General features: G+C 40.4%; 1 protein-coding gene across 5 annotated transcripts in view; it reads left to right on the forward strand.

The window, feature by feature from the left end:
- ttyh1 (tweety family member 1) overlaps positions 1–24,102 on the forward strand; it is a 29,644-nt gene extending 5,542 nt beyond the window's left edge. For 3 of the 5 annotated variants that reach the window (XM_066684045.1, XM_066684046.1, XM_066684044.1), the window contains 14 exons: positions 2,758–2,916; positions 6,659–6,888; positions 10,083–10,194; positions 10,662–11,008; positions 11,140–11,235; positions 11,616–11,688; positions 13,813–13,888; positions 14,370–14,425; positions 14,547–14,639; positions 15,642–15,734; positions 15,922–16,061; positions 17,830–17,997; positions 20,134–20,212; positions 20,972–24,102. In XM_066684045.1, coding sequence (XP_066540142.1) covers positions 2,791–2,916; positions 6,659–6,888; positions 10,083–10,194; positions 10,662–11,008; positions 11,140–11,235; positions 11,616–11,688; positions 13,813–13,888; positions 14,370–14,425; positions 14,547–14,639; positions 15,642–15,734; positions 15,922–16,061; positions 17,830–17,997; positions 20,134–20,212; positions 20,972–21,055 — 1,773 coding nt within the window. In that variant the 5' untranslated portion in view covers positions 2,758–2,790 and the 3' untranslated portion in view covers positions 21,056–24,102. The remainder of the gene's footprint in view (positions 1–2,757; positions 2,917–6,658; positions 6,889–10,082; positions 10,195–10,661; positions 11,009–11,139; positions 11,236–11,615; positions 11,689–13,812; positions 13,889–14,369; positions 14,426–14,546; positions 14,640–15,641; positions 15,735–15,921; positions 16,062–17,829; positions 17,998–20,133; positions 20,213–20,971) is intronic. The other 2 variants (XM_066684048.1, XM_066684047.1) reach the window with 2 other exon arrangements.
- The last annotated feature ends 68 nt before the right edge of the window (positions 24,103–24,170 follow it).

Genomic DNA, 24,170 nt, shown 5'->3' on the forward strand with positions numbered 1-24,170 from the left:
TCTGCGTGGGTTCCCTCAGGGTGCTATGGTTTTCTCCCACAGTACAAAAACACACGTTGGTAGGTGAATTGGTGACTCAAACATGTCTGTAGGTGTGAGTGAATGTGTGTGTGTTGCCCTGTGAAGGACTGGCGCCCCCTCCAGGGTGTATTCCCTCCTTGCGCCCAATGACTCTAGGTAGGCTCTGGACCCACCGCGACCCTGAACTGGATAAGGGTTACAGATAACGAATGAATGAATGAATGAATGAATGAATGAATGAATGTACTATTGGATGATTAGTTCTAGATGGCGTATGCCTCTCATACTTATCCCAAATATATTGGATAATGCTCCAATGCTCCAAAGCCCAATACTGGGGGAGATGCATACCCCTTTTGGTAGATTTTTTTACATTGGGCATGGTGACCATAGGAGAACCTTACATTTCTAATTCTGTTTTGTTAACTGACAAATATCCACACGCTGAGTGATGGGAGGAGAGGAAAGGCCTTTTTACACACTCAGAAAGGCCTAATACTTTCTAGTACTCCTAATGATGCATGTCTGTGGCATCCCCAAGGATTTAACTCAAGATGCTCATATAATAGGGAGACAATATTTGTGCCACATGAGAGCATTCTTGGTTATTTAACACTTGGTTAAATACCAAGGCTAGGCAATTTGTGCTCTCCTGCAAGCGTGCTGAGTTCCTAAGGTTTTGTGTTAGATTGTGGTGGAGCTTCCTGTGTTTCACAGTTTAAATGGGTAGATTAAAAAAAAGCGGTACATACGACTGCAGTGGGTTGGTTTTCATTTTTCCCTCTATCTCTCTCTCTCTCTCTCTCTCTCTCTGTCTCTCTCTCTCTCCATCACCAGAGTATACTCTCTTTTCTCTGAGCTGTGCTCACTGCACACCATCGTGAGAATGAGCTGACACAACTCATCACGTCCACTGTTCACCAGAGTGTGTGTGTGTGTGTGTGTGTGTCTGTATGTGTGTGTGTGTGTGTGTCAGCTCCAGTGGCTCTTGAGCACAGAGACTTCACAGACTTCACTCTAAACTGAGCCTAAATAACGTTTTATTGTTTTATTATCACAATTCTAAAAAACGTGTCCCTGTCAGAGTTGTGCCAAAGTTTGTGGACACCGTCGAAATATTCTTCCGAAGTGAAAGGTATTAATCTGAAATGTGCTGCAGTACCAATGTCTACACATCTAAGAAAGCTTTACAGTAGATCTTGGAACATTGTGGTAAGGATTTGTTTGCCTATAGCCTCAAACCACATTAGTGAGGTCAGGTAATGATGTCATTAGACAACACAGATCCATTTTGGCTTCACCTTAAAGTAAATGCATTCACTAGTCATACACTGTGTCTGCATGTATAAAAAAAACAACAGCTGAGTGTGTGTGTGTGAGCGTGTAATTCAGCAGTCCCTTCTCTCTGTCTTAACCTACTTTCCCCTCTGTCTTTATCCTCCCTGTCTCTCATTCTTCGTCCTCTTCTTTCTGCTGTTTTAGTAGTTGATTTTTGTTCATTGATGTGAAATTATTCTAGATTTAGTTGTTTCCCCATCTCAGTGTTAATTTAACTCCACGCTGCTCTGTGGAATATTAAACAAAGCTTGTTTAAAACACTTTGTCAGACCGGTTTCTGTTTTGATTATGGCATGGATTTTCTGAGGCACCAATTGCATTAATGTTTGCCCTGAACTTTGTGTTGAAAATAGGAGGGTCGATCCATGCTGTGCATTTTCTCCAACCCATAAGTCTTTCAATGAGGGTTAAGCGCAGAACTGGCCAGTGAATGTGTGAAAATGACTCCTCACTACCATTTGCATCCAAATAATATTGCCATTGTCATCCTGGAATATGCAAATGCAATCAGGCAGGAGAAAATCCATGTGTAGGATGATCATCCTGGTACTGAACATTACATTGTCACATAACTTTGCTGAGGCTGGCCCATAGCAATTGGAGCAACCTGAGCTCACTGCTTTCAGAGGCTTGTACAGTGGGCACTATACATAATGGCTGCATTACTTGGGTAAATCTGGTCTCGTATTTATGCTCAACTGAAGCCTTTTTTCCCTATTAGCTTGCCTAACCAGTCATTTCCATACAGGATATAACAGGATATAACTCCCAGTCCTGTGAGTTCTCCTTGCATTTTCTTATTGAATTTTGTTTTTTACAATACGACTTCACCAAGCGTTTAACTTATAATCAGTAACAGTCATTAACTTTTTTTTTTACCAAATTTCCTCTGAAAATATGATGGTTCACTACTGTCCTTCCAGGTTTTATTTATGTGCTGGAGAGTTATTAAAGCAATTCCAGCAAATTCAGAAAACGAAGCAGTTTTTCCAAGTTTTTCACCCTTTTGAAACACACTGACATCTTTTCCACCACCACAGGTCACATCTTCTACATAAAACGAGAAGCTGTACTCACTGCTCCACTGCATGGGTTAGGGTTAAAAGAATTGTTGCAAGCTGAAACCTATTTTTCACAGCAGTGTTTTTTTCAATGGCAGACCTTTATGTATTTCCCTATTCAAATCCAAATGGTGACTGTTTTGGGCCAGGCAATGTAGCATTTATTTCAATAAAATTAATAAACCTTTATTAAAATAGGTCTTAAATCATTGGAAATATAATAACATAATGTGATATATATATTTGTATATATGTGTATATATATTTATATGTTCTCTCTCTCTCTCTATCTCTCTCTCTCTCTCTCTCTCTCTCTCTCTCTCTCCTTTTTCTATAGGGTAAAGGCAGGGTCACCCAGCCAGGGATTGCCATGGCAACGGTGCCCAGTTACAGCCCCTCAGTTTGGGTGCGGATGTGCCATGCTCTTCCTCGCTTTGACTTGCAGATGCAGATGAGGGACAATATCTTCACTCCAGACAGCTGGGAATACCAACAGGTTTATTTACAGATGTAGCACCTGAACTGACGATAAGGCAGAATATAACATCAGAGCGCTCAAGAAATTTTCAAAGCACACAATATGCGTCACGATATCCTTCAAGTGTCATGATTTCACAAAAGTTTGTGAACAAAAGTGTTTTGAAGTCATGTTGTTATTTTGTAGGTGATGGCATGCTCATAGAAGCAACTCCAGATCTAAGATGTCTCTCTCTCTCTCTCTCTCTCTCTCTCTCTCTATATATATATATATATATATATATATATATATATATATATATATATATATATACAGGGGTTGGACAATGAAAGTGAAACACCTGGTTTTAGACCACAATAATTTATTAGTATAGTGTAGGGCCTCCTTTTGAGGCCAATACAGCGTCAGTTCATCTTGGGAATGACATATACAAGTCCTGCACAGTGGTCAGAGGGATTTGAAGCCATTCTTCTTGCAGGATAGTGGCCAGGTCTCTACGTGATGCTGGTGGAGGAAAACGTTTCCTGACTCACTCCTCCAAAACACCCCAAAGTGGCTCAATAATATTTAGATCTGGTGACTGTGCAGGCCATGGGAGATGTTCAACTTCACTTTCATGTTCATCAAACCAATCTTTCACCAGTCTTGCTGTGTGTATTGGTGCATTGTCGTCCTGATACACGGCACCGCTTTCAGGACACAATGTTTGAACCATTGGATGCACAGGGTCCTCCAGAATGGTTCGGTAGTCCTTGGCAGTGACGTGCCCATCTAGCACAAGTATTGGGCCAAGGGAATGCCATGATATGGCAGCCAAAACCATCACTGATCCACCCCCATGCTTCACTCTGGGCATACAACAGTCTGGTGGTATGCTTATCTGGGGCTTCTCCACACCGTAACTCTCCTGGATGTGGGGAAAACAGTAAAGGTGGACTCATCAGAGAACAATACATGTTTCACATTGTCCACAGCCCAATATTTGCGCTCCTTGCACCATTGAAACCAACGTTTGGCATTGGCATGAGTGACCAAAGGTTTAGCTGTAGCAGCCCGGCCCTGTGTATTGACCCTGTGCAGCTCCCGACGGACAGTTCTGGTGGAAACAGGAGAGTTGAGGTGCACATTTAATTCTGCCGTGATTTGGGCAGCTGTGGTTTATATATATACATAGAAAAAGATGTACTTGCACTTATTTACAAAAGTTGAAATGTAATCTAAGTGGTTGAGAGTGGATGTTCTAAAGAATGTTCTGTTCAAAAGAAATTTGCTAAGAATTGTGCACAGTGAATGGAACCAAACTTCAGCCTCTAAAAGCTCCTTACAGAAGGTTATTTCATAAAATGGTTATGAATAGACTGTTTGATGACTGGCAGGGTGTTGTGTGGCAAAATAAGATCTCCAAAAAACCTTTTTTGTTCCAGATTTGTCACTATATTTCTAGGATTTCTATCAGCAAAAATGACTGTTTGTATCTTAACCACCAAATTATGCAGAAATTTTGAAAAAAAGAGGAAAAAAATCACAGAAGAACTGTTATTATTGGTCAATTTTTATCCACCAAACGGTGTTTCATTTAGCCCCTAATTAAAGCCCCTCTGTTCCTCCCTGTTTCACGCTATCAGATGCAATTTTCACACTTGACATCTGCTAGCAGTGGGTAGAGTTGTCATGTGGTGAAACACATACTATTTCTGTCTTGGTGTCTATTTTTTCACAAAGTATATCTTCTTTGCCTTCATTTCCCTTAGATTTGAGCATTATAACACAAACTCTACCTACTCTACTCTTGTTTCATCTTTCTCTTCATATCTCTCTCTCTCTCTCTCTCTCTCTCTCTCCTCTTTCTCTCTCTTATTCACTACTTCTCTCTGTCTGCATCAGTGTAAAGAGGTTTCTCGGCTCCGGTGATGAGATTTGTTGAGTCATAATTTAATTTCTATTTCATACCACGCAGCAAACTGCTTTAAGACTCTCAGATCATGGCAGACGTGTAGTATATTTAAGAATGGCGATATAATGCCCACCACTTTGCAGTCTCAGGATGTCCATTATCCTGAGAGAGAATGTAGTGTATCGTTTTACAAATTGTATGTGTACTGTAACATATGGTTGCAGACTGACACATACAGTTTTTGTGTGTGTATAGATAGATAAAGAGAGAAAGACAGAGAGAGAATGAGAGTAAGAAAGGGGAAAAGTGAGGAAAAAATAGAGTATGTAATGGCACTGTATGGAAATAATGAGCTGGAATAAGAAGACAGCTGGGAACCATGGATAAAATAGATAGAAAAACAGAGAGAGGGAGAAAGAAAGCAAAAAATAGAGCAGAAAGAAATAGAGCAAAAGAAACAGGAGGAAAAGTGATGCCACTAGGAAATGGTAGCTGCATCAAGGAGAAAAGAGAAAACCTGGTATGAAGGGAAGAGACACGGAGTGGGGAAAAACAAGAATGGGGCAGAGAGGAAGAGCGAGACAGAAAGAAACAGAAAGAGAGAGAAAAGCCGTGAATGTATTTATGTAGGTCACAGATTATTAATAGAGATCCAGTGGCGTGGAGAGAAAGAAAGAGAAGGGAAAGCAAGCAAGGGAGAGCGAGTGAGCGAGGGATGAGTGTAGAAGAGAGGGGAATGGACAGGTGGGGGGATGGGAAGATAGACACCGATGGAAAGAGTAAGAGAAGAGGGAAATGGAAAGAGTGATAGAGGCAGATGGACACACATGATACTGCAGATATGTGATGCATGAATATGTGAAGAGGCTTGTGTGTGTGTGTGTGTGTGTATGTTGGTGTGTTTGCTTGACAGTGTGAAGCAGAGAGTGTCGTAATTGCATGTTTCCTCTCTTTCGTTCTGACTGGATGAGAACACTCCTTATCAGCCAATGAAAACGCAGAATTGAGTCTCTGATTTACATAATGGAAGCTTTCTGTTGCCTTGCAGTATCCTGGCCTACATTACATATCCAGTACATATGACAAATGTCTCTGTCGATCTAGGGCATTATGATGATATACTTTATGTCCAAAATCTTTTGGGCACATTCTTGGGCAAATTTCTCATGAAATGGAGGGTATGAATAGGGCTCTTGTCCCCTTTTCTGCTGTAGAAACAGTACTCTGCACTTTTATGCTAGATTTTGGGCCATTGCTGTGAGTATTTGATTGATACAAGCCAGGTACTGATGCTATAGGATTAATTCTGCCAGTCCAACTCATATCAAAGGTATTGGATGGTGCTCTATCACTCCAGAATATTGTCACAGTCCAGTGAAAAACATCTCCCAAAATAGTAAATTTACAGGAGAAGGAATGCCCTGGAATGTCCCAATTCATTTAAAAGACAGCAATGAGTGTACTTTCACGTCCGAATACACTAATTTGAGTAATTATAATGTACCCAAACTTTTGGACATGTAGTGCATGTTATTGTAATAGTGATTATTGCAGTGAACCTGGACAGTGAAACACACAAGGTGAAATTACTTTGTTGTTTCTCTACAAATCAGTTTATGCTCCATAGAGTGGATCCCTTACATGCAGGTGGCCATGTTTAAAAATAGGTGCAGTGTCAGTTGGTCACTAGGTGGAGAAAAATTTTGATTTTCTTGTTAGTGATAGTTATTTATCGATGTAGTAACTTGCCATATTACCCACAGTTACAAATACAACAATAATGTTTTAAACCAAGATTTATTGTGGTGCCATTTTGAGAACAATTTATTTTTAATTGACTTCTTTCTTTCCTTTGTACTTCTCCAGACCTTGCTGGTCCTCTCCAGTCTCTCGGCCATTGCTCTGGTGCTGTCTCTCCTTGTGGTCCTGTCCTTCCTCATCCACTACTGCTGCTGTCAACGTGGTGATGGGGGGAGGGACAACGAGGAAGAGGAAGAGGATGATGAGGCTAGCGGTGGCCATGGTTACAGTGGCAAAAAGGGGCGGGGCATCTGCTGTGTCACATGGGTGTCTGTCGCTGCGGTGACGCTTTGCTGGTAATGCATCTCACCAATGCCTGTGTAATATGAAAGATTGGCAACACAGTAGCCATCTTAGCTCCACCCCCAGGCAGTTATTTCCTAAAAGTATATTTTGTGGCATATTCTACACTCATTCAAGACTAGACTCCAATTTCTTTGAATGAAGAGGGACTTTTAAAAACTAAACTAAAAGCAGATGTGAATTCACTGCTAAAATCATTACCAGGAAATGATTGCCTTTTTATTGAATGTCCATAAATAGACACCACATGTAGTATTCCAAACGTTCCCCTCTGATCTCTTCCATTTACAAACAGTGATAATAATGCCAATAACAAAAAGATCAGGTATCAATAAATTTGACAAGGATTCAAACCATTTGCTTATGTGGGTTATGACCCTATAAGACATGATTATGTTATTCATAAATAAGGACAAATCATGTTTGAAGTAGTTTCTGAAGCTTTAGACATGGAGGTAGCACCATGCTAACTCATAACACTCACTGGAGAAGCTGCATAGCAGGCAGGATTTGTTTCTTAAACTTAATTTAAGTCTGAGTGTCCACTTTGCAAGTTATGATATATTTTACAATAAACATAGTACAATTTATTAGGTCTTGCTTTGAATATGGCCTCATGTCTGGGAAAAGCAACATATTACTATAACATTAAGTAGCAGCTGTAATAGTGGTGGCGCAGCAGGTAGTGTCGCAGTCACACAGCCCCAGGGAACTGGAGGTTGTGGGTTCGATTCCTGCTCCGGGTGACTGTCTGTGAGGAGTGTGGTGTGTTCTCCCTGTGTCTACGTGGGTTTCCTCCGGGTGACTGTCTGTGAGGAGTGTGGTGTGGTCTCCCTGTGTCTGTGTGGGTTTCCTCCGGGTGACTGTCTGTGAGGAGTGTGGTGTGTTCTCCCTGTGTCTGCGTGGGTTCCCTCCGGGTGACTGTCTGTGAGGAGTGTGATGTGTTCTCTCTGTGTCTGCGTGGGTTTCCTCCGGGTGACTGTCTGTGAGGAGTGTGGTGTGTTCTCCCTGAGTCTGCGTGGGTTTCCTCCGGGTGCTCCGGTTTCCTCCCACAGTCCAAAAACACACGTTGGTAGGTGGATTGGCGACTCAAAATGTCCGGGTCGAGGTAGGCTCTGGACCCACCGCGACCCTGAACTGGATAAGCGGTTACAGATAATGAATGAATATAATAGCTGTAGTAGTACAATAGCAGTATTCACATTTTACATGTGTTTTTATGGACTCTTTCTGCAGACATTATCCTAACTCTGTGCTGACCCCTTTCTGAATAAAGAGTGTTACAGAAACGTCTTGTGGACAATGCACACAGACAAAGCACAACATCGTGTGTTTACTGCATATAACACAAAAAGAATAACTGTGTCAACCATACGCACACACACATACAGCCCTCCCTCTTTGGTATAATCTGGGTCAAACTGAGAGAGAAACTGGGTTGTACCATTTCTGGCGGGGTGAGGATTTGACTAACATCTGGCCCCCAGCTCTAATCTGAATATGTGAATATGGGAGAGATGTGTAAATACAGTAAGAGTGGGGTTTTTTTCAGTATTTTGCAGTTTTTTGAGCATGAATTATTTCACTAAACCATTTCTGAGCTTTGGCTTTTACTCCTCTGCTCGATGCTCTATATCTGCTAATGTCAGTGTCATTAAGTATGTATATGTAAACTGAATTTATCATAATCTCTCTCTCTCTCTCTCTCGCTCTCTCTCAATTTAATTTGGTATAGGTACAGTATGGCAAATCAGAGCAAGGCTTATAGATAAATACTGTCAGTAGATGTAGAAACAGGCATAAATTGAATAATAATTATAATGCAAACCTGTTAGAAACAGCACCCACTCTCTCTGATCATGCTGTTGTAAATCATTGAATATGTGGCTTGGCATTAATGTGTTGAATTAAGCATTGATGTCTCTGAGAAAAGCGTCATCTGGAGGGCAGCATATGTTGCTTCTGAATGTGTTTATAGCTTTTAGTCTTAATGGTGCTTTCACAGAAGTTAACCATGTGATGAGAACTTATGCACCGTGGCAAAAACTGGCTTTTGGAATTTTACACTGGTAATAATCTACACTGCCATTTTTATTTAAGTGTAAAGTCTTAGTCCAGAGAAGTTTGCAACATGTCTAGCTTTTGTTACTGTATGAATTCCACTGTGTATAGCACAGTTTTAACTTTGAACTTTTTGATTTGGCAGCAGACGTCCTCTTTTACCCGGACATGTCCTCTTTTTTAGACTTAAAAAAATGTCCGAGCGGAATTTCACAAACGTCCGGGATTTTGTTTTTCTAGAGCTTACATAGAACTTCGAGAAGTTTCGTTCACAAACTAGTCCCGCCCTCCCCTACTCCGATTGGTTCGCTTGAGTGAGAAGGGGGCGTGGTGAAGTAGCCTAAAATCTTCTGATTGGACGGTCTGACTGTAGAGCTACCGTTATTGGTCGATAACCTTCTCTGTAAACATTTAATTAGTCAGTCTGCACGTCAGTAGTCCTTGTTTACCTCAGGTAAAGCTCATGTACCTACCCTCATCTCGAGCAGCTATGCCGAAACGTAAATGTAAATCCCCCCCGAGACGTGTCCTCTTTTTCACATTCTCAGATCTGGTCACCCTAGCTAACTGAGAATGATTTTCACAGTATTCCAATGTGTCACAGAAACAAGCACCATGTTTAAGTGCACTGTAGAGGGCACAATATCTAAATTCTTTGCAGTTGTTGGTTGAGGAACTGTTAGATATTCCTTTTATACCCATGGATAAAGATGGATGACGGATAAAGATTTTCTTTACATTTAACATTTGTAGATTTAAAGTGTCTTTGACTGTTTTATAAAAATGTGCTGCAGGCATCTGATATAAAACTGAAAATATTTTCAAAAGATAATTAATTTGTAAAAGTAAAATAACAGATATGTTTTTGGGATTGAGTTTGATGTAGTTTTCAAATCACTGCATGGTACAGTAGGGTAATAGCAGGGTTTTGTGAATATACTTCATTTGAATAATTTATAATTGTTATGATTATGTCAGTTTTTCTGAATTTGGTTTTATTTTTCAACTCTTTTATTAAAATTGATTTCTCTCTCTCTCTATCTCTCACCCTCTGTCTCTGTGTGTATGTGTGTGTGTGTCTTTCTTTCTCCTTTATTCCTTTCTTCATGTTTTGCCGCTTTCGCAGTGTTGCCATAGGCATTGGTTTCTACGGCAACAGTGAGGCGAACGATGGGATGTATCAGTTGACCTCGTCTCTGCTCACTGCCAATTACACACTGGGTTCCATCGATCTGCTGGTGAGAAAACAAATGCACACCCACACCCCACACAATATATATATATATATGTGTGTGTGTGTGTACACGTGCTCTCATACATGTAGGTTTCTAGTGACCTGCTATTGAAAACCACTGTAAGAACAAAAGTGTTTTTATGTGTTTGTCTATGAGACAATTGGAGAAGTTATTGATTTGATCTAGCTGTTAAATCCATATTAAAGCCATATTAGGGAACCATGTCACATAATGTTACAGATTTTATAAAACCCCACAAATTTAAATTTTACATGAATATACTTTATCATTAAGCCCTAGAAACTGGAAATGATTTAATATTAGCTATTGTCCTACTTTGTTTAGGTTGACCAACACTAAATATTATATATAATCACAAAAAACAAAACTGTGAAGAGCGTTGTATTGCATATCCAATTATGATTATTTGCCTCTGCTCCGATTTTAACCCTATCCTATCTGTACCACAGGTTTGGGACACTGTTACTGTCTTACAGCGGTCAGTTTCTGGACCCCTGACTTCTCTAGAGGATGTGTTTGGAGGGAATAAACCGGCTCTGGTGTCCACACGGTCCTGCAGGCGACTGTCAGAGCGAGTGGTTTCTATGCTCTCCTCTCTCTCTCTGAGCCGAGGTGTCAGCACCATTACTTCTGGGGCGTCAGGAGTTAACGGCAGTGACAGTATAGTTGGGGTGTTAACCCCTGTTCCCCCTTCTATATCCCCGACACTCACCCCCACATCCACAGCCAAGAGCATCCCAGCACCATTCTCACCAGGGTGGGCTGCTAACACACTCATGGTCAATGAAGACTACAGGTAAGTGAATATGTTAAAAAAAACAAAGGCCCTGTTCACATGTATCTGATTTATTTTTCTACGTTTTGGATACATATTTTATGCCCTAAACGTATATACACTGTTTTTGCCATGTTTAATTTCATGTTTAGGTGGCTGTCATTTGTGCTGCTTTTGCTGTTGGACCTGGTTGTGTGTCTCTTTATTCTGCTGGGATTGGCCAAACAGGCTCGATGGCTTCTCATCCTGTGAGTGTCATAATAATACTTTCCAGGAATGCTGAGGGATTTGTTAAAATTAAAAAAAAGCAAACTTAAAAAACCCAAACATGTTTTTAGGAGAGATAAAGTCCATATTGTCACTATATTAACTTATGGTGCATTTCTCTAGGTCATCATGAAATTCTTTTACAAAATTGGAAGCACAGCTGCTGTGTCTAAATTATGTGGTAGAATAAAAACTGAAAAAGTGGAGATGCATGTTTTGGATCTGAAAGTGACGATTTGGCTGAACTATCCCTTTAATCTATGTAGAATGCTCAGAAACAGAGGGATTTTGTCTATTCCTGCTGTGACATGCAGACAGATAGACAGATGGTGACAGTCAGTGTGTGTGTGTGTGTGTGCAGGATGACAGTCTTGGCCTGGTTAGCTCTGTTTCTGAGCTGGGGGTCTCTCGGCCTGGAGACAGCCACAGTGGTGGTGAGTAATTCTGGACAAAAATACTGTTCTCAACAGAGAGTGAAAAACAGCTCTCTACAGGAGAGCTTTCACCACAAAAAATACACTCAAATGCTGTGTCTGAAACTGTGCCCTATTCACTATATAGTGCACTATTTTAGGGATCCGCCATTTTGTAATTGTGCCTGAAAACATAGTGGACAATTTTTAGTGCACTTAAACAATCCCATAATGCACCACAAAAAGTAGTGTACAACCCATGGACGCTGGTGGATACGAATACCCATAATCCACTGCATTTGTTTGTAAAATAAAAAAACACTAAACAAAAACAAAACAAAAAACAAAACAAAAGGAATTGTCTGAAATCATTCACTACCTTCCTGAATTCAGTTTCCTACAATAGTGCCCTCTATAGTCAGTAATACACAGCATAGTGAATAGGGAACATTTGGACACAGTGAAAGTATATGTATGTGTGTGTGTGGGGGGGTGTTTTTGTGCTAAACTGTGTGAAAGTGCTACGAATGTAAATCTTTAAAGTTTCAATAGTCAATTTGACTGTGTGTGTGTGTGTGTGTTTGTGTGTGTGTGTGTGTTTTAAACTGTGAAAGCTGGTCCTCTCAGGGAATGCTGCAGTGATGGCAGAGGACCAAAAAGGAGAGAAAATGGGTTAGAGATTAAAGAATGTGTTTGCGTGTGTGTGTGTGTGTGTGTGTGTGTGCGTGTGTGTGTGTGTGTGTGTGAGTGTGAGTGTGTCATACTGAGTGGCTCTTTGTGAGAGAGAAAAAAGGGAAGCTGGGTTGATGATGGCCATGAGAGGTCCTAAGAGCGACAGAAAAAGGAAAGGAAGAGAGGGGGGAGAGGGGGAGAGAGAAAGAGAGAGAGAGAGAGAGAGAGAGAGAGAGAGAGAGAGAGAGAGAGAGAGAGAGTAGATGGATATGAAGACTGAACACAAAACTGTTCAATTTTTTCAAGACAAAATTGAAAAGGAATGATTCAGATTTTGTGAAGTAACATATTTCACTCTAAATAATTAGCTTCCATTCAATTTGATTCAGTAATTCACTGACTCAAAGGCATTTGATTTAATTAAAATATTTAAATTCCCAGTGACTAGATTCTGTTATATTCAGTAATTTTGTCCAGATTCTGTTTTTTTTTAACAAAATACTTGAATGTAACTGATATAGGTCACAAAATTTACACTCTGAATTTTTTCATTTTGATACTTGTTTTGATGAAATATTTAACATCAGAATAAACTAATTCTACAGATGTATGGCCCAAGTACAGAGATGAGAGGACAGACATGAGTGGAGAACTCTCTCAGAGACAGAGAGATACAGAGAAGAGAGTGATAGTGGGAGATGGGAGTAACTGGTCCTCAATACAAAGTTCTACTGTCTATAGACCGAGTCTGTCTCTCTCTCTCTCTCTCTCTCTCTCTCTCTCTCTCTCTCTCTCTCTCTCTCTCTCTCTCTCTCTCTCTCTTCTCTCTCTCGGTCTCCCTCTCTCTCTCTCTCTCTCTCTCTCTCTCTCTCTTCTCTCTCTCTGTCTCCCTCTCTCTCTCTCTCTCTCTCTCTCTCTCTCTCTCTCGCTGTTTCTGTCTCCCTCTTCCTTTTCATTTCTTTGTTTTATGTCTTTTGTCTTTGCTCATAGATTCTCTGTGCCACTTGTTTTGCTTTCTCTCTCTCTCTCTCTCTCTCTCACACACACACACACACACACACACACATCTATGCTTACAGTTTTTCACTCTGCCTCTTGTCTTTTCTTCTCTCTCTCTCAGCTGTATTCAGAGATAACACTGATTAATTACATGTCTCTACATTTCACAGGGGAGAGCGAGTGTCTGTGGAAAAGAAATAGGAAGACAATGACAGAGTGATTAGAGAGAGAATAGAGAAGTGGAAAAGAGTGGAAGGAGGAGAGAGTGTGGGAGGAGAACTGGAGAACATGAAGGAGAGAGAGAGAGAGAGAGAGAGAGAGAGAGAGAGAGAGAGAGAGGTTGTGAGTGTGAGATCAATAGCAGTCACAATGGAGAGATGAGGGAAGTGTGTCATTCGGTCACTGTGCCAGGCTGTTAACATCTTTCCCCTGTGTTTCTACCTCTCTCTCTCTCTCTCTCTCTCTCTATCCCAGGCTCTCAGTGATTTTTGTTTTGACCCAAACACATTTGTTCTTAACTCTACTCACTTCAACGCTGGGACCAATACAGGTGCTTCATTAAACTCTTCTCTTTCCTCATCACATTTTTTCTCTCTCACACATTCCCCCCTCTTTAATATATAAACCATGTACAAAACCCTCTTTCTCTTTCTTCGATCCCTTTATATTTTTACTCAAATTTTTTCTCTCCCCTCCACTACTTTCCTCCCTATCTCTCCTTGCTTTTCTCCCTTCTCTCTCTCCCCTCTCTCTCTTTCCCCCTCTCATTCTCTCTCTACCTTTTCTCTCTTTCATCCCTCCCTAACATCTTTAACCTTCTCTCTATCTTTCTCTTTCTATCACTCTCTTCACTCCCTCCATCTTTATCATCTCGAATGCTGTCTCTCCTTTCTTCCCTATTTCTTTCTTTCTCTATCAATCCCATCACTCCATTCTCCCTTTCTTTCTCTCTCTCTTTCTCTCTCTCTCTCTTCCTATCTCTCTCTCAATCATACAAATATACACATCTTACCACATGTTTTCCTAAATAGAAATCCTGGACTATTACCTGAGCTGTAACAGGAGAATGACCAGCCCCTTCCAGCAGGTAACCTGCATCTACTCCCCACCAAAACTACACAAAAATATTATACATTTAAACAGCTGTTTTTGTAATGTATTTAAATGAGACCCTCCCCACACACATAGTCTCCTCCTCTATTTTACAGGCACTGACCCAGTCTCAGAGAGCTCTGTCCAATATCCACACTCATCTCTCCAATCTGGAGCGAGATGCTCTCCCACGCTTCCCTAAAGCAGAGGTGAGTGAACCTGTAGTCTCTAAAACTATTAACACAAAGAAGCACAGACACACACACACAAACACACACACACAAGGCATTCTCTCACTGCATTCCCAGCTTTTAAACTCATGTGCCAAAAATGTGACACACAGTAAAAGTAAAGAGAAGCCTTCCTTTTCTGCCTCACAAACCGGCTTCTCACCTGGCCTAACCACTGGCAAGAGACCCCCCATTAATTCAGGAAACTCGGAGCTGAGTACTTGGCTCCTTCAGGCCCAACCACCACTCAACATGATGGCTGTGCCCACAAACAAAACAGGCCTCCATTTTGACTGCTGCTCTGCACAAGCCTGATAAACCCCTAGCCCCAAGAAGAGAAGGGGGACCTCTAGGTCATACCTCATACCTAACAGAGCACAGCCAGCACTTTAATGCTCCATGTCTGGCTCCCCTCAGCAAATGCATGTGCCCTCCTTTTATAAAAAAAAGACTGCTTTTAAACAATCCCACTCTCTCCATAGTCAATAAACAGATAGCCTTGGCCTAATGGTTAGAGGACCGGGATTGGTACTGGAAGGTTGGCGGTTCGATCCCCAGGACCGGCAGGAACATCTATGCCCTTGAGGAAGGCACTGAACACCCAAACGCTCCCTCGGAGCCGGGGATGTCTGCCCGTCCCTCTGAATGTGTGTTTACAGCCCCTAGTGCACTAGTGTGTGTGTGTTTACTGCCAGAGATACAGATGACACATTTCGTTGTACATTGACAAATAAATGCACATTAAATAAATATAATAAAAATATTACTGAAGAAATAATAAAACAGAGCACAATGCTGGTTCCATGAATCATAAATGAGGTATTTGACCAATCATCCCTTCTTGTATTTCATGGGGGAAGAGTATGCTGAAGAATTACTGGCATGGGAGCTACCCACATTTACATAACGATGGCTGCTCCTGAATCAGATGCGGTTCCATTAGTGCTTTAATAACCACACTGTACTGTTCTTTTTTTGTAGAAGTCTCTGAGGGAGGTGCAGCAGATCCTGAATGTGACGGAGGGAAATTTCCACCAGCTGGTGGCGCTACTCAACTGCCGAGGGCTCAACAAGGTAACCATGGCAACCCAGTCACCTATTCACACCGTCTTAGCAGGCTGTTATTACTGTACCTTCACAGCACAAGATAAATGTGTGACAGATGAACCATAAATTTGTACATATTTACCCCTCCCTCTCTCTCTCTCTCTCTCTCTCTCTCTCTCTCTCTCTTTCTCTCCCCCTCATCTCCATCTCCCAGGACTATATTGACTCTCTGAAAGGACTGTGCTTTGATGGAATGGAGGGATTGCTCTATCTCTCTCTTTACTCATTTCTCTCAGCTCTGGCATTCACTGCCATCCTCTGTTCCCTTCCTGGAGCATGGAGGACCTTTTCCAGGTAGATTTTATCCATTCATTTTTACTGAGGCATATTCTGTTATTCATAAAGACCAGATATAAATGAAATAAATGGAAAATTATGACATTGACCATGGTATCTGTTTGTGGGGAAAACCCACCCTTCAGTGCCAGTCAGTTCACTGGAAAAGCAGCAATGTGTATAACCTTTGTCCTGTTTTACCAGTAATTTCAAACAGGTCTCCAGAACATTGTTCTTCACAACAGGGATTAGAATGCATTTGAAGCTTTGACGAATCCAATAGTTCAATAGTGCAGTAGTTGCATGTAAGGTTTAATTGTTGGGAGATTTTCCTGTGGTGCCACAGCTTGCGTTTGCCACATATTCCATCTGTGGAGTATAGAGAGATCCATAGATTAATGTGGCTCTTAGTGAGGCCTCAGAGAAATGTAGATTAATGGATTACCCTCCGGATTATTTTCTTTTATCTGACAATTCTGATGTATGTTTAAGAGGGAAAAGCTTCATGTAAGATTTGTAACTTTGTAAATTTGTTATTTTCAAGCATGCTCACCAAGAATGTGAAATTTGTGAGTTTTAACGATTGTAACTTTGGTCATTTTTGTCTCTGATATCATAAGAGCAAATAGTCATACTGTCCTTTTGATCATCAGTGCTGTACTATACCATTCCCAAACTTTGTATACAGTGAATGTAGCACTGTCCATATCTGTTATGTGTTTACATTTTGTATAAACTTCACAGAAAAGCATGAAACATTATAGACACTCTGGATCAAGTGCAAAAATTATTTTTTCAGATTTGATATATATAAGTTAGTCAACTGGGCGGCACGATGACGCAGCAGGTAGTGTCGCAGTCACACAGCTCCAGGGGCCTGGAGGTTGTGGGTGCGGTTCGGGTGATTGTCTGTGAGGAGTGTGGTGTGTTCTCCCTGTGTCTGCATGGGTTTCCTCCAGGTGACTGTCTGTGAGGAGTGTGGTGTGTTCTCCCTGTGTCTGCGTGGGTTTCCTCCGGGTGACTGTCTGTGAGGAGTGTGGTGTGTTCTCCCTGTGTCTGCATGGGTTTCCTCCGGGTGACTGTCTGTGAGGAGTGTGGTGTGTTCTCCCTGTGTCTGCATGGGTTTCCTCCGGGTGACTGTCTGTGAGGAGTGTGGTGTGTTCTTCCTGTGTCTGCGTGGGTTTCCTCCGGGTGACTGTCTGTGAGGAGTGTGGTGTGTTCTCCCTGTGTCTGCATGGGTTTCCTCCGGGTGACTGTCTGTGAGGAGTGTGGTGTGTTCTCCCTGTGTCTGCGTGGGTTTCCTCCAGGTGACTGTCTGTAAGGAGTGTGGTGTGTTCTCTCTGTGTCTGTATGGGTTTCCTCCAGGTGCTCCGGTTTCCTCCCACCATCCAAAAACGCACGTTGGTAGGTGGATTGGTGACTCAAAAGTGTCCGTAGGTGTGAATTTGTGAGTGAATGTGTGTGTGTCTGTGTTGCCCTGTGAAGGACTGGCGCCCCCTCCAGGGTGTATTCCCGCCTTGCGCCCAATGATTCCAGGTAGGCTCTGGACCCACCGCGACCCTGAAATGGATAAGGGTTACAGATAGTGAATGAATGAACATTCGTCAACTGCTCGTTGAACAACTAACTCATTAACTAGTTCATGGTGTTTTTGTAAGCTGTTCTTTCAGCAGTGATATTGTATAACATATTATGATACATACTCATTTTTCATAGTTTCATAGTTTCATGTTTTTGCTGTTTTCTCACTGTATAATTCTTTTCATTTCCTCCATCATCGGAACAGCGACTCAGAGGAGTACGAAGACTCGGACAGCGAGAGTGAGGACCCTTTCACTTCCCATCAGGCACGTAGACCAACGGCCACGGGCTCACAGCGAGGGGCTTTGCCCCCCTTCTATAGTTACCAGGGGGCCGGCTGGACACCCCCCTTTTCTAGCGCGCCTCCGTTACCGTGAGTAACACACGCACGGACACACAGACAGACAGACAGAATGACACTGAACCAATAGCACACACTCACTTTCTCATGTAGTTTTTCATACAACATCGGGATAAAAATAAATAGAGGAGCTTATACCTTAAGGTATGGAGATCATTCCCCTCAGTAACAGGGCTTAAGTAATGAAATCAATATCTCTCCAGTGCTGATTTTAGGAGTTAAATATAACAGTGTAATTTTGCATGGTCAGTAAGACTACCGTAGTTTTAATACTGTGTAGAATACCTTAAATCTGCTCCTAATAAGAAACATTGTTACTGAAATAAAAGAAAAATGTCTCATAAATACAACAAAAACCGATACAGAAGCTTCTAGTCTCTGTTTTGGACCCTTTTTGTCTGAAATATAATGCTAAAGCCTCTGTTTCACAGAGGAGTTTTACTTCCAAATGGAGCAAAATGAAACACCAAAAAGAATTAAGAACAGTTAAAATATAACTGAGGCAGGATTTTTATGAGAAGTAATGGATGCAACATTAATCTTTAGGTCATATTTTAGAGATCGCTGTAGTTGTGTGTCATTCTGTAATCAGTGAAATGCCCATAAAAAGAATTCACAATTTAGACTAGATTTCTCAACAAAAACGAATTAAATTTTACATTGATTGTTAAGTGTGTTAGCACATTCAGAAAGTAATTTAATTTAGATTACAGACAGATACACACACAGACACACACACACACACACACAGACAGACACACAGACAGGTGAGTGCAGCTTAGCCATAAAAATGAAAAACAGACACAAGTCCTAGGTCTGTCTGTCTGTGTGTCTGTCTATTCGTCTGTCAGTCATTCCAAGACAGACATAAATCTACCAATCAGAGATGTAAGTTTTTAGGTAAAGTCCTGCCGCTTCTGATAAGTCCCTCCTATCATCAAAACCATGCTGTCTAAATCAATGCTCTTCAAATCTTTCACAATCTGCTTTTCTCTCTGTTGCTCGCTTTGTCTTTTGCTACCTTGTTGTGTTTCTAGTCGCTACACACACTTCTGCTTTTTAATGCAGTATTTTATGGGGTTTTAGTTCTGCAAAGGGCAGTGTATATTATTTGATAGTGGTCCAAAAACTATTAATTTTTTTAAATTTCTGCTTTTAGAGACCTTCCGCTTCACTCTCTTGCACTCCTTTTTTTCCTTTAGCATCACCCTGCTCCATAGGCGCCTGATTTTGTGTTGAAGTGGTGGAGTATTTTCTTAGATGGCTAATTTTAGGGAAAAAAACCCAGATAAATAGAATTAGAACTATCACTCACTCAGTTAACTAGCTATATTTTATTCACTCAGTTAACTAACCAGCTTGCTGATATACCTCTCAGATACTCAGCCACTTGCTAGTAGTTGCCTGTCTCATTAGCTAGCTGGCTAGTCAGTTAGCATGCTTGTATATCTAGCTTTCATTCATTCATTCATTCACTTAAATCATTCATTTGATTAAAGTTAGCAAGGCAGTAGCCAGCTAAGTTTCTCAGCAAGTTCTCGCTGTTATGTCAGTAATAACTGTCTCCCAAGAAACAAAGGAAACTTTAAGAGAAGTTACATGAATGTTTCTTGTTTGTGACATTTAAAAAATGCTCCACCCGCTCCACTTCTCAGACGCTGAATAATCCCTCTCCTCTCAGAAACTCCACCTATTTGTTACTGTAATGAACAAAACATTTTGAATGTCTCCATTTCTCTAACTCTTTTCCTTCCTCTCTCTTTCTCTCTCTCTCTTTATCCATCTTTCCACTCATCCCTTGCCTTTCTGTTCTATGTGGCATTGCCCGGCCCTCTATCTTACTTTTCCATCTCATCTTCCTTCTACTTTTTTCTTCTCTCTCTCCCTCCTTTCCCTTCTATTTTTTCATTATCTTTCCTTTCCCTTTTCCCCTGCTTCTTTCTGTTCATTCTATTCTCCTCCTCTTATCCCTTCTATATCCTTCTCTTCTTCCCCTTTTTCTTCCTGCTCTATTCTTCTTTTTCCATTCGTTCTTTTATTGCTTTATGTTTTATTTTCCTCTTTCCCCTATTCCTTCTGTCTGTTCTCCTCTGTGTTCCTCTCTTCCTCTTTTCTGTCCTCTGTTCCTCTCTCTGTGTCTCTATGCAGGACTCCAAACGCTTCCTCCAATGGCAACCCTGGTTATGAAAGCCTGGCTCTGAGTGACAGGCCGTCCCCTCCCCCCTCTGTGAGTCCCTGTCTCTGTCGACTCATCCTTTTCTACATTTCACAGGGCGTTTAACTGTTTATAACTGTTTTTACCTGTTTATAACTGTCTGTAAGTGTCTATAACTGTCAGACTGTCTTCTTCATAAAGGGTTCACAGTGTGGGAGAAACAATAGATGAGCCCACCTTGTAGACTACAATACTGTGTACTTCTTATGAGTCATACTGAAAAGTAAACAGAAAATGTATGGTCAAATTTCATGAAAAAAACATATAACAAAAGCTTAGTTGCTCAATCTGAATCGACTAATATTAACATTTTCTGCATAATTCAGTTTTTGAGACGTAAACAAAGTGATGAAGAGTGATTTGGTGTAAGTATATAATTTAGATAAACTTGCTAAATTGCCACAACCACCAATAAATTACATGTCTAATGAGTTTTATACGAAATGATGACAGGGGGAAAACAAGTGAAACAATCCCCCCTCAACCCCTTTTCACCATTAAGTGGCCGAAACCTTCTCAAGCATCAGGCAATGTGATTTTATTAAACTTTTCACACAAACCAAACCCACTCTAAATAACATTGTTTACATCTCACGCATTTAGTAATGCAGCAGTTTTGAAAATAATTAGAATTACCCGTTGATATTTGCAGTCTATTGACTGTTCGCTGTTGTCTTTTTTTTTCTTGTCTTTCTTCTCTTTGCATACGTCCTCCTCTTGGATCTGTTTCTCATTCTGACTGATGACATCTTGGCTTTCCAAAAAGTACAGTACTCTCCCAGCATGCTGACGGGTTATGGGGGTAATCAATCACACCCAAACCCCGCCCACTCCAGGAACCTGTACTCGCACTAATTTTTAATGTATAGTATTAAAAGAAGAAATAAAGCAGATATTTAGTTTTCATATGGATGGACACTTCACTGAAAACTAATTTAAAAGAGATTTGGACGCTAGATGGTGAGAACCAAATGGCGTGACATAAGTATCACTGAAGTTTAAAAGCACTTAGCTAGTACAGACTGGCTGTTTGACTGACAGATAAATGAGTTATAGTTTGAAATGTATAATCCACCATATGCTCTGTGTAATGTTTATCGGTTCAAATGTCAGATGAATTTGATGTAAACTCTCATTATTTTATCTCTCCAGTTTGACAAAGAAAAAAACTGGTTTTTATTCAGGTTTCATTCTAGCATATAATATTGTACTGGTTATATTTAGGCCTATGTTTAGGACTTTAAATACACATGGGCAATTTATTTCCTACCCTCATACAGTATCATACAGTACACACATATCGGTTTTTACACTATATGTATACACAATAATTTTTTCTCTGGTCCTATCATGGGGAGATCACTGGTTTGATCCTACTGATGCAACAGTCATCTGTAAAAGAGTCCAAACATTCCAGTAGCAGGTCCACATGGACACAGTTTGGCATGGAACACTTACAAACCAGGTTCGGACCAGGTCCTTCAGCATGCTTAACTCATGCTGCATTCACCCTCTTAGTTTGGTGACACTAAATTAATGATACTGAAGGGCACTGCAGCTATGGTTGCTGCCACAGAGCTCCAGAGTCTCAAGGTCCTGGGTTCAGTCCTTGCCATAGGTCACTGTGTGTGAGGAGCTTGATGTGTTCACCCCTTGTCTCCAGTTTCCTTCCACAGTCCACACCACACGTTGGTAGGTGGATTGGCCGTATGAGAAATTGTCTACAGGTGTGAGAGTGGGTGCCCTGTAATGGGTGTGTTCCTGCCTTGCGCCCAGTGATTCAGTGTAGCACCCACTATGACCCTGAACAGGATGAAGTATTACAGGAAATAAACGAATAAATGAAACAATAAAAGTTTACATCCATTTCTTAAAGCTTGTTTTGACTCACAAAGCCTAAAACTTGAACTGATACACGTTACACAGACCCTCCATTCCCTCGCCCTCAAATCCCATCTGTTTTAGTGTTGTTGTGAACATTTGCTGGAGGGTGGAATTATTTGGGAATGGAATTGACGTTACTGTAGTATTCTATTTTTTCAATGTATTACCACTTCTGTTTTTGGAGTTTTTATAATATTGTTGAGTCACGGGTCCATGTAGAAATAATGGCACAACTTCTTTGTATAATTATGCAGCTCGTCTGGCACTTTGTTTGGTTTTCAATTTTTCTTTTCTCTCTCTTTTTTAAATCTATTTGACTGTACCTTTTTTATAGGTGGCAATTCTGTATGACCTAGTATACCCTCTATACTATATGAAATATTACTATAAATATATATTCACTGTAAATGATGTTTGAGTGTTAATGCACTTGGATGCATAAATAAATAAGAGATTTAAAAAAAAAAAGATGAATTTGAGAGGGCTAATAGTGTCCAGCCTCTCCGACCGGCTGCTGACCAGAGAAATGCACAGAACTGGCCAAAAAATAATAAATAATTTAATTTATTTCTACTTCGGGTGGCCACTAAGTACAAATTGTTTATTTTTTGTGTCACAAAACATTTGTGTAAAAATATATCATAGACGCCTCAGTAGCTAAAAATATCTGACTTTGTGGACACATGCTCATGTAAGATTGCTACTGAGAATGTTGAAACTGCTGTGAGGATATGATGGATTTTAACCACATCAAATACTAATATTGGAGGTCTAGTGCTGAATCTCACAGAAAAACAGAAAACACAGTTTCACTGCTCAGTAACCCATTGAGCTTTGTGTACTTAAGCTCATGTGTACTTGCTCCCATTTTACACAAACTGTGTGTACACTTTTGAATGTCTGTGTCCACAATGTGCAGTTCACAGCAGCAGAATATTTTAGGTATATCCAGTTTTGTCTTAATTACGGATTCCATTATTTTCAGAAAACTATTTCTCAGTCTTAATAATTTGCTATACTATGTGAGTAATACAGATTATCTAATAACTACAAAATAAATAACTTGTACTTAATTGCTGTTTTGACAAGAAATAAATGGACTTTTTTGCAGTTCTGCTTATTTTTCACTGCAGCATTTGAGCAATAGAACTTCAGCCACTGACCAACCCACAGTGGACACAAAACTACACAGCAATAATTTATTTTTCTTCTAGCACTTTTCTGCAAATTAGGGTTATCCCTCTCAAAGCAACGGAAACCTCACTGCCAATGAAGTATTTACATTTCTACTAATAACTTTACATTACCAAGAATTAAATAAAGAACATGTACATGGGAGGAAGTGTTGTGTTTGCATGTGTTGGTGCTTTAAGTGCATTACAATAATGTTCCCTCTCAGTTGAATTTGCCTTATCTGTGATTATTACTACACAGGACATTTACAGTACATGTACAGTCCTTTCCCTCTCTGTCAAATTAAATAAATATAATAATTCTATCTCTGCTTTGCACAACAACGTGTAGCTTTGGTAAACTGACTGTTCGAGTTTGAGGCATAAACATCTAAACCGAAAAACCCACCGATATGCTAATGCTAATTTCTGTTTATGTCCTTATGGGAGTTTAATGGTAGGTTAGCACCAAGTTGACATGACAGGTTGAATCCTTCTCTCCAGTTCCTGATTAACTTCGCTGGGAAAACTTCTGACTGCAGAGAACTTTAAAGGCTCATGATGCTTTACAGTAGTGTCTAAGATAAAAAAAATCCAGGACATCAGTCTTTCACCTTACAGCCTCAAGTGATTTTTACCTGTTACCAAATCTGAAGAAATATCTCAGAGGAGAGTGATTTTCTGAGGACAGCAATAAATGATGTTTTGAGTAAATAAGTATGAAATGTATGTAGAGAAATTGAAAAGTTTTTCTTAGAAAACATGTATAAAACTTAAGGGTGATTATGTAAAAAAATAACATAGTAACTTATGTGTTTTACTTCATACCTATAGTTGAGAACTTGAAAATGCTTCTATTTTTAGAAAAAAAAAATGTAGTTTATTAAAAAATAAAAGTACCCCTTTCATTGTTT

This window comes from Hoplias malabaricus, chromosome 10 (assembly GCF_029633855.1).
Source record: "Hoplias malabaricus isolate fHopMal1 chromosome 10, fHopMal1.hap1, whole genome shotgun sequence".
In the NCBI taxonomy this organism is placed as follows: domain Eukaryota; kingdom Metazoa; phylum Chordata; class Actinopteri; order Characiformes; family Erythrinidae; genus Hoplias; species Hoplias malabaricus.